Consider the following 11,547-nt stretch of genomic DNA (forward strand, 5'->3'; position numbering starts at 1 on the left):
TCGGTCGATGGCAGTGGGTAGTCCATAAATTACACGCTTGCTTACATGTCCATGCATGAATCTTGTTTGCTAGTGTGTCATCCATGCTTCAACACAATGAAGTTATGGACATTTGATCCAAACCTACATTTGTCCCTCGTGGACACCATCTTTTGTTTTCTTTCTTGCTTGCTTGCCTTCTTGCTTGATTGCTAGCTTCCTTGTTCTCTTGCTTGCCATGTCTATCATGTTTATCTGTTTTATGCCTCTTTTGTATGCTATTAGCATCTTTTCCTTCCATTGCTTGTTTACTAGTTTCTTGTCATTACCTTTGCATGTACACACATGGAGCGAGGATTCTTGGAGCTAGGGCACGGTTTCCCAAGCGTAAGCAAAAAGGTCGTGGATGCAAGCATGTAGATATGAGCAAAGCGGCTGTGTTCAGTAGGTTTAGGAGTCTAGCTTATCTCATTCAGTTATGCACTCTTTTAAGCCCCCTTCCTTCGTCCCTCATTTCTCTCTTAGATGGGTTGTAATAGGTATATCATGCCATGTACCATTCGTCCTCATCTCTAGAGTATGGCGACCCCTGTTTACTTTCTAGCACCTATATTTTGGGTCATGCTCTTGGGATGTAGACATTTACTTTCCTGCTTTGCATGCTTGCATTCTGCATGATGTGTATATATATATATATATACCTGCTCCCCCTTCTAGTGTGATTGTCACAAGCCATGTCACCTAAGGCAAAGCGATGCCTAATTTCCACCGCAAAAGTAAGGTGACATGTCGTCAGATTTTCGCCGTGAAAATCTAGTACTTTTCCCGAATGCCTTAGAAAAGTATAGATTGGGACCACACCCATTCAAAAGCCAAACCTCAAAGCCCCATGCATGTTAAGCCCCAAAAGCCAATGCCAAAATCGTGTTTTTACTACCAATCTCTGCAAATTAAGGTTTTATCAAAATAAAGGATTGTCCTCAGACAGGCGTTGTGGGGTGCCTAACACCTTTTCCACACATAAAAAAACTTCCAGACTTATGAATCAAGATTTTTTACCATCCATATTAGATTAGGAAAAATGACCTTTTTTCTTAGCCTAAGATCGGTAATAAAATCAACTAGAAACCAGTGACCAATCACATCTTACAAAAACCTAATGATTGGTGGCGACTTTACTGACCTTTGGTAATCACCTAAAATTTGGCCAAGATTCCTGCCATGCCTCCAAAGGTGGACACCTATCCTTCTCCGCCGAGAGAGAGAGAGAGAGAGCACCTGAAGCTCCGCGCAAACCACACACAAGATCATTCGAGAGGGGCCTCCAACGGGGGCCCGTGTGCGAGGGAGCGTCGCCATGATGGGTGGTCGAACGAAGGCCCATGGTTCTCCATTTTGGGCTCGGTGTCGACAATGACGATACATCTCTGCGTTCAGAGATTTTAGACATCTTTAACTTTTTGTGGACTTTAGTTTCATAGAGAATCATCAACACTTAAGTTAAAAAATTCAAACTACTTTATATACAATAGAGAACTTTGTACATAACAACGTCCATTGACATTGCCTATGGTAGTACCTAGTTCTCTTTTAGGGAATTCAAACTACTTTATATACAAAAGGACTTTGTCCATGGCATCATCCATAAACATTACACATGGTAGTAGCTAGTGCTTTTTAGAAAATTCAAATGCTAAAAACATAGATTACAGCTACAAAACATGAAGTGCTAAAAGATAACATAAATAGATTGCTAGTGGGAACCAGTAGTCTTTAGGCTCCACATTCCATAGATGCTCTAACCTTCGTCCATCCAATGCTTCTAGATAGTACGATCCTCGTCTCTTGTAGTTGATGACTTTATATGGTCCTTCCCAATTAGGTCTCAACTTTCCCTAAGCGAGGTCTTTAGTAGTTAGGGACACCCTTTTTAAGACGAGGTCCCTAATGTTGAACTGCCTTGGTTTGACCAACACATCATGGTGCTTAGTCATCAGATTCTTGTAGCGTGCCACCCTTTATTTCGCGTCCATCCTTACCTCATCAATGAGATCGAGGCTTAGACGAAGTTGTTTCTCATTCTCTCATCCTTATAGTGGGCCACCCTGTAACTAGTTAATCCAACCTCCGCAAGTATCACTGCATTGCTTCCATATGCTAGCTTAAAAGGAGTTTCTCCGGTAGGAGTCCTCACTATCGTCCTGTATGCCCAAAAGATGGTGGGTAATTCGTATGGCCCTATTCCTTTTGCCCCCTCAAGACAAGTCTTGATGATCTTCAACAATGATCGGTTTGCAACTTCTACCTATCCATTAGCTTGTGGGTGGGAGGGTGAGGAGTAGTGATTCCTGATTCCTAACTGCTCACAGAACTCTCTAAAGGGTGTGTTATCAAATTGGCATCCATTGTTTGAGACGAGCACCCTTGGGATTCCAAAATGGCAGATAATGTTCTTCCAAATGAAGCTTCTAACATTTTGCTTGGTGATCTCCGCTAATGGCTTTGCTTCCACTCATTTAGTAATATAATCAATCTCTACTACCAAAAACTTCATTTACCTTGTCTTTAGGGGAAAAGGACCAAGGATGTCAAGTCCCCACTAGGCAAATGGCCAAGGGGCTGCCATTGGAGTGAGGTATTCTGATGGTCGTCCAGGTATATTGTTGTAGAGTCAACACTTGTCACACGCTTTGACATAAGCTTTGACATCTGTTTGCATGGACGGCTCTGCATGGACGGCTAGTAGTATCCTACTATAGACACAGCATTATGTACCTCTTACAACTCAGGCCCCCATTCCCCAATGATGCTCGAACTCTAAGGCTCAATGCTAGTTTAGAGCCCAATCAGATATCAAATTAACTTGAGGAGTGTTAAAATGGAAAATATAACCTTTTAAATGAGCAAAAATCTATTTTTGGAAATAAAAGACCAAGTGGCCCTCGGTCCACATACATGGGTAGCGGCTTGCGTACGTGGTCTAAAGCATGCGTACACAAGCACACTCCTACATACGCAGCTAGGGTTTCAAAAACATAAAATGACAAGTTTTCTACAATAATGGCTGAGATTTGGAATGAATCCCACATCATCTAAGAGCTATTTGAAACCCCATTTTTTTTACTATATAAGTCTTACATGGTACATTTTCATAACACACAGAATTCCCACGGGAAAAACTTAAGACTCGCTAGAAAATAGTGAATCAAAAGGAAGTTTTTCACAAAACACCCTCAAGTCATTTTTATCTAATTGGGACCTTTTCTAGCCCCAATCCTTTGAGTTTAAATTTTCTAATCACTAGTTTATTTAATTGTGATAGATTTGACTGAGGGGAATAATCAAAAATCAAGCTTAAAGAGCTTTTTGATTAAGGAATCCCTTAAACCCTTTCTTTTTCTCTTATGCCTTTAATCTTTGTTTTAGCTTGTTTTATTGCTTATTCTATATTTATGCATGTTTGTTTGGGTTAGTTTTACAGTTCTTTTTATGTTCTGAGCATGTTTGGTTGTTAGAATTAGTGTTTTCGTTTCTATTTTGTTTTTCTGTTTTATGTTTCTGGGTTAGGGTTTTTGAACAATCCTATGCACGCATGTCATGAGTAGGCATACGTAGGTCAAATCCTACGTACGTAAGCCTCTATCTGCGTGTGCAAGCATTTGCCTACAGACCCTAATTCAGATTTCTTCTTTGTTTGGTTTGCTTGTTTCATATATCTTGCCTCTGTTTCAATCCTTTTTACATGCATATCTATATTTGAGCTCCCGTTTCATATGTTTTATTTGCTTATTTGCTTATTTGCTTTTAACTTGTTAGATTAAGGTTTTCTTATTTAAGATGCTATGTACATGCATTCACATGCTCATATATGATGTCATAGGTGCTGTGTTGTTGAAAGGTAAGTAAATGTAAGTCATGCATAGGTATGAACATGCATTTGATGATGTATTTTGTTTGAATATTTGTTTTATATAATTTTGTGATTGCCATGATACCTTGCTACCATGATTGAGTTGTTGCATTGTTTTAGATGTATGATATGGTGGGGTTTTCACATGCTAGATGGATGTTAGGGTTAAGTGTGGTTTGGTTTCTTATTGCTTTATAGATAGATATGTATGCATTTTGTGATGAATGATGTCATGTTGTATGCTTAGATGTATGCTAGTGTGTGTGTATGTGTGTGTGAGTATAGATACAAGTATTGAACATGATTTTATCGAGGTTAAGACGTAAAACACAATAATCGGAGGCCAACCTTAGGGTTAGGCAGCCTTGGGTGCCTAACACCTTTCCAAGAATGTACATAAACTTCGAACTCATATCTCTGCTAGTAAGATCAATGGTCCTTCCTTGAGAGGATGCTATATATATGATTCCTAGACCATTGCAAAAACTAGGTGGCAACTCCATATTTCTATTGTGTCCACACCTGCGCGGACTATCTTGTGGACGAGTGATCTAGATCCATTCACTTGGCTACTCATGTTTCATTCACTTCGCCTATCACCAGATGCGAGTCTCCCTGGATGAAAACTGAATCAGCTCCAAGTGATTTAGCTAACTCCAAGCCTTTGAGGAGGGCTTCATATTCAACTTCGTTGTTGGTTGTCTAGAACTGTAGACGAACGAAATATTATAGACAATCCCCTTTTTGTGATTCCAATACTATCCCAATTCCTTTTGCATACTACGAGGACAAACCATCCACATGGATGACCCATTCTTTTGCTCCTAGTCTTTACTTTGTTGAGCATGGGTAGGAGTAAATTTCGCAATGAAATCTGCAAGGGCTTGAGCTTTTATTGCTACCCTTGGTTGATATCTTACGTCAAATTCATTAAGTTCAACCGCCCACTGAACTAGTCGTCCAATGGCTTCTAACTTATTCATAGCCTTCTTAAGTGGATGGTCTGTCAGGACGTTGATGACATGAGCCTAGAAATAAGGCCTAAGCTTTCTTCTTGTTGTTACCAATGAGAAAGCTAACTTTTCCATTGACGGGTTTGTCCTTCTGCTTCTCTTAAGGCCTTGTTGGTGTAGTAGACAGGCTTCTGCACCTTTCTTTCTTCCTTGATTAAGGCTGAGCTCATTGCATGAGGGGACACCGCCAAGTATAGATATAACTCTTCACCTGATTTGGACGGGCTCAACAACGAAGACTAAGTGAGATAAGCCTTAAGGTCTTCAAATGCCCATTGACACTCGTCCGTCCATTCAAATACTTTTCTCAATACTTTAAAAAATGGTAAACATGTTTCAGTAGCCTTTGAGACAAACCTATTGAGGGCTACTACCCGTCTAGTGAGGCTTTGGACTTTTTTGACATTCTTTGGGGGCTCCATGCTCAATATTGCTTGGATTTTGTCAAGATTTGCTTCAATTTCCCTCTGTGAGACCATAAAACCAAGGAACTTTCTTGATGAAACTCTGAAGACACATTTGCTTGGGTTTAGCTTCATGTTGTATCGTCTAAGCGTTTCAAATGTCTCTTGAAGGTCGTCCAAGTGTTGCATTTCCCTTACGCTCTTAACTAACATGTCGTCCACGTACACTTTAACATTCCTCCCAATTTGTGGATGAAACATGTGATTGACTAGCCTTTGATAATTAGCTCTTGCATTTTTCAAACCAAAAGACATTACTTTGAGCAAAACAAATCTTGGCTTGTGATAAAGGATGTTTTCTCCTGGTTTGCTTCGTCCATTTTGTTCTGATTGTACCATGAGAATGCGTCCATGAAACTCAGCAATTGGTGTCTAGTTGTTAAGTCTACCAGTTAGTCAATGCGTGGAAGGAGATAACTATCCTTGGGGCATGCCTTGTTGAAATCTATGAAGTCCACACACATTGTCCACTTGCTGTTAACTTTTTTGACCATCATTACATTAGCTAGCCAATTAGGGTAGTAGACTTCGCAGATGAACTCTACTATCACTAACTTTCGGACCTCTTCTTTGATGGCATTGTCTCATTCTAGAGCGAACACTCTCCTTTTCTAATGGACAGGCTTATATGACGGGGAGACATTTAGACGATGAGTAATCACATTCGGGTCAATCCCAGGCATGTCTTTGTGGCTCCAAACAAAAACATCTATGCTCTTTTTGAGGAATTGTACAAGGTCTCGCTTCGTCTTTTCTTCCATGCTTGTCCTGATTTTAGTGAACCTCTCCGGGTTAGACTCGTCCAGTGAAACATCTTCCAATACTTCAATCGGTTTAGCCACTGTTCTTTTTTCTTCAATGTTCATCGTCTGCATCTGCTCGTCCATCACTAACATCGCTAGGTAACACTCTCTAGTAGCTAGCTGGTTTCCTTGTACTTCTCCAATGTCATATTCCGTTGGAAATTTAACAGACAAGTGATAGGTAGACATTGCGGCCTTCCAACTGTTCAAAGTTGGTCGTCCTATAATGGCATTATATAAGGATGAACAGTCCACAACAAGGAAGTTTACTTCCTTATTGATTTGTTGTGGGTAAGAGCCAAGCACGACTGGCAAGGAGATAGTGCCTACTAGTAGAACCTTCATTCCTCCAAATCCAATCAAAGGCACATTCATTGGACAAAGTAACTCCTTATTAATTCTCATTTGCTAGAAGACTAGATAGTAGAGGATATCCGCTGAACTTCCATTGTCTATTAACACCTTCCTAGTTGTATAATTTGCAATCGTCAGAGTAATAACAATTGCATCATCATGAGGATGATGTAGTCGCCTCGCATCTTCGTCCGTAAAAGTAATGGCAAGCTCATCCGTGAAAGTAGTCGCCATGCACAAAAATCAAAAGGCTAAATGCTCGGGGCTACGGTGATGGCTTGATGACCTGAAGAGAAAGAAAAGACTGTCAAGGGTGACCAATATGAACCAACCAAGGACCCTCCGACAATTAAGTCAATTTTCTCTCTAAAATACAAGGATGTTGAATTGTGAATAGTAGAACTTACCTTGGTTGAATAAAACTTAATCCTTTTATAAAGAGTTAGGAGTGGGTCTACTTGTTCAAATCCACTATCATCATGGGAGATGTGTGGAGTTAATGGAGAAAATGGAGAATTTCAGAGAATCCTTCCCACGTTCCGGTATGATAGATCATGGCTTGATTGCGTAGAGCTTGTAGAGAATTTCTCTGAAATTTGCTAAGTGTCGTTTGGTTGTCCATACCTTGTGAGCCATGGACGACCAACATGATTTGGACGGTTGCCATATTTAATTGTGGGATTTTATTCATGTTTGGAGTACCTCTGTTGGGTTTCCTTCCTTGTAAAACTCTCTAGACGTGATCACATGGACGAACAAAGCTTGATTTGGACCCATCAAGTAATAATAATAATAATAATAATAATAAAAAGATTTAGAATATGTCATTGTTCTTCACATTCAGTTTTTTTTATAACAATTTGAAACAAAAACTATAAAAAATTACACATTTGCGAGTTCACTAAAATCAATCTTAACCATTTAGATTTCCTAACTCGTTTTAGTGACGTGTAATATATATATATATAACCAACATTATAGTATTTATTCTATGTTCTTAAAATGAGTATTAATTGGATAAATACATTTATTTAGTTATATTAATTATTTTAAGTGGTGTGTTATTTATTTATTTAAGTATAATTAAATTTTAATGTCATTCTTCTAAGATTTATATAAGAAATAGTTGATTTGAAATATGACATATATTTTTCAAATTTAGCTGATTTTGCAACCATTGAAACAAAGTCCAAAAATAAATAAATAATTTTGAATTCAATACGCTTAAGTTAATGAAAATAATTAAACATTTGTCCATTCAAACAAGCCATAGGTTCATATTTTTAAGAATTTTATATTTTGTTGAATTTTAATCATTGTAACACATAATAAATATCACACATGATCCTTAAAAAGTTCGGAACTCTGTGTTTTTTTTTTTTTTTTTTTTATGGGACGGAATGGACCCGAGGTCTAAACAGGAATGGAATGGTACCGAGTCAGGGTGAGATAAAAATTGGGCTTGAAATGGTATAGTGATTACTGATTATTGAGCTCTGAATCACCACAACATGGCCCAGCCCACAAGGCCAACAGTGAGACAGACAGTAATCAATCAATCAATGACTATTATGTTCTTTTCTGATTATGCAACAAAACGACATAAGGGATCCCTATCAAAGGTTCTAAAAAATTTAGCATTTACCATCTCAAAAATCAACTTTATAATATTTAACATATCACTTTATAATACAACTTACATCAAAATTTCTATTTTTTTTTACTACTTCATTTAAGTATTTTTTCTTTATTATTTTTTATTCATTTTTTATTTTTCCTCTCTCTCCCTGTCTCTCTCTTTCTCAACCCAACTATTCTCAACATTCCCAGCCAACGCACTACCAACAGTCACCACAAAACCCACCACCCAACCACCCACCAAAAACTCACCACCCATACCACAACCACCACAAACCTACCACCCATGCCACAAATAACAAAAAAAAAAAAAAAAACCTCCACATCCACATCCACATCCACCCCACAACCACCACATACACTCATCACCAGAAACCACAGCAAAAAAAAAAAAAAAAAACCTCCACCACCGTCGCCACTAGCAGACTCATCATGCCGAGCCAAAACCCATAGGAACTAAAACTAGATCGGTAAACCAAAACCCATCACACACACAAACCCAGTAGATTGGTGACCCACAACCCATGCCGAACCTCCACCACGACCATTGGACCGTCAAACTCACGACCCATGCCCATCGGACCACAATCGCCAACCATTGAACCATCGCTGCCACCACCCCACGACCATCGGACCATCAGACCACGACCCTAACCATCAAACCACGCCAAACCACAGGACAAAGAAGAGATAAGAGGGAAGAGAGAAGTGAGATAGGAAAAAGAGACAGAAATAAGAAATAGATCCGTTGGTGAATTAAAAACTTTTTTTTTTTTTACAATCCAGCTACAGTGAGCTGTTATCAATAACAGCTCACTGTAGCTTGGTGCTAAATCTTTTAAGAATTAGCATGTTTGATGAAAGTGAATTTTTATCATTTGAGGTGCTAAAATTACTAAAAAATAGCATTTAACATTTTTAACAAGCGTGCGTGTCAAGTGCATGTGATGTGCCAAAACCAAAGCCTTTTCGAATCCCAAAACCTGTTTTCAGTGGGTTGTTGTAGTAATCTGAAAGAATCTTTTTGTTTCCTGTCGCCGCTCTTGCCTTGTCTTGGATTCTCTCTCTCCCTCTCAGCCAGACAGACAGATCCGAGTTTTGATTCAAAACTAGAAAGATATGATGATGAGTCTATGTATGCAGTGTGTACTAGACTTAGTGGTAGCAGGTTTCTCTTTGATGATTGGTCTCGGAATTTTTGCCTTTATTGCCTCCATTCTTTGCTCTGCTGCTTTCTTCCACAACGCCAAGGAAGTCTTTTAATTCCATTTCCAGGTATTTGCTAGTCTTTTTCGCTATTACTATCACTAGTGAGAGAGAATAAGAATATAGTGATTTACCATCGTTATCCTAAACTCAACAAAACATCTTTCTGTTTCTGTAGCTATGAATTAGAGGACGGTTGATTTCCAATTAGGGTCACAAAATGCTATGACAAAGTAGTATTAATTAAAGTCTAATGAAAAATGTTATTAGGCCTTGCTAATTCATTATATGACAATTTGTATATAAAGGATCCAATGAACATTGAAATGCTCATTAATCCAACAACTGAGGAACTAACTATCACCTGAGTTCTTCTCAGATGAAGCTTCCATTGTATGCTTGATGGAGGTGTAGCTACACAAGAACAAGTTGCTCTGGATGGCATGCTAGACATGTAATCCTCAATATGAGCAAAATTCATTAGTACAAAAAAGATAAATATATATTAGATTTTTTTTTTTAGAATAATATAGATTAGAAGTTGTTTTAACCTTTTATGGGTTTTAGATTTTTCTACTATTTAGACCAGTTCTCTGTTATGGTAAATCCCAAACTTATTAGATACTTGTTGATCTGCTAATATGATTGTATATCTCTTCCTTTTAAATGTTAAGTTCAATTGGTATTTCTTGGTGTTCAGATCCCCCATCCTCATTGTAACTATTGAATTATCAAAAATAATAATAACAATAAGATGAAAGAAGAAGTTTGTTTTTATTGTAACTAGTGCTAACTTTTGTAAAACAAACACATTATAGTACATAAGACAAGGATAATATCACATAATTTTGACTTATGAACAGGCTGCTTAGAAACAATATTGTCCAACATTTAATATATTGCAAGAATAATATGTCAAGTGCAGTCTTAGTCAAAACTACTTCGAGTTCTCTAAGTGCAATAGTTGCTAATATGTCTGGGACTTGGGGTGCCCAAACTAGTGCCATGAAACGCATACGTTGGAAATCCAAATATGGATTTTCATCCTTGTATTAGAATCTACGAGATGAATATGCAAGCAGAGTATGAGTTTCTTAATCTCATGGTCTACGTTGGTTGTTTCAGACTATAATTTGTAGTATGTTGATTGTAAACAGGTTTGCAGGAAAATTAATAGTTACTGATTCAATGATTAGCACTTATTAGATATCCCTTTGCGGTTGGCCAACTTTATATTTTCATTACGATTTACTCTTGTAGCTTTGTGGTAGTCTGTTTTGTTATAAATCACTGCGAAAAGTGTACATTCAATTACTACTTACTACTAGGATGTGACATATAATGTATCTGTATTACAGTGAAAAATGCATTTTTGAACAGACTAAGTTTTTTGATAAAAACATGATTTCATCAAACAGAATAAGTAACAGCATTATTCATCCAAGCATCCCAAACAACACTGAGATGGAAAGATTTATTACCAACCAGAACACTTTTGTGGCACAACAAGCTTTAAGTTGAATGGGAATGAAATTTTCTTTTTATTACACTCTTTTCAGGTTTTTACTTGTTAAATTGTCATTTTAGTGCTTTTCACAGACTAATATGGATATAATAACTTGTGTATTGAATTAATATTTTTAGGTGTTCCTGGAAGTACAGAAGGAAGTTTGAAAATGTAGTTTCTTGTTTCTTGTGGAGCTTCTAACTATTATGGGAGTGACACTACGTTCCCACTCACCTATACGTACTCAAAGAATGTAGCATATTTCCCACTATTGAGCAATGAAATCCATTGGCAATTTTGATCTTTACTAGACTTTTTTCAGCTTTTTTTTTTTTCAATTTAATTTTCTTATGTTTCTTTTAGGTTGCCCTTCCATATGTAATCTAGAGGTTGAACATTTTGGCTTACAAATTTGTATACTGTAGCTTGTAGCAGGGCTGGCACTAAGCTTAGGCGGCCTCTAATACAAAAAGACCCCAAAATTATATTCTCACCCAAGGAAGCCAGCCCCTTAATTCAGTTTCAAGATATTTATTTTCTCCCCCTTCAATATCCAAATTCACCTTCATCTTCATGAATGGGTTTTAGAGAGCTGGAGTATGGTAATCTAGCTTTGTTAGCCAAGCAAGGTTGGCTTCTAATCCACAATCCATGATCATTATAATTCCAACTA

The 11,547-nt window shown here is 37.7% G+C and overlaps 1 protein-coding gene across 1 annotated transcript; it reads left to right on the forward strand.

Moving 5' to 3' along the window:
• Positions 1-9,133: 9,133 nt before the first annotated feature.
• Positions 9,134-11,181, forward strand: LOC142626944 (uncharacterized). Its single transcript, XM_075800691.1, has 2 exons — positions 9,134-9,436; positions 11,012-11,181. The coding sequence occupies exon 1, from the start codon at positions 9,281-9,283 to the stop codon at positions 9,422-9,424; it is 144 nt and encodes a 47-aa protein (XP_075656806.1). The 5' UTR covers positions 9,134-9,280; the 3' UTR covers positions 9,425-9,436; positions 11,012-11,181.
• The last annotated feature ends 366 nt before the right edge of the window (positions 11,182-11,547 follow it).

Source organism: Castanea sativa, chromosome 3 (genome assembly GCF_040712315.1).
Source record: "Castanea sativa cultivar Marrone di Chiusa Pesio chromosome 3, ASM4071231v1".
NCBI lineage: Eukaryota > Viridiplantae > Streptophyta > Magnoliopsida > Fagales > Fagaceae > Castanea > Castanea sativa.

Bases quoted from the DNA above. Each gene is read 5' to 3' on its own strand.
- LOC142626944 (XM_075800691.1), top strand. From the start codon at position 9,281: ATGATGATGAGTCTATGTATGCAGTGTGTACTAGACTTAGTGGTAGCA.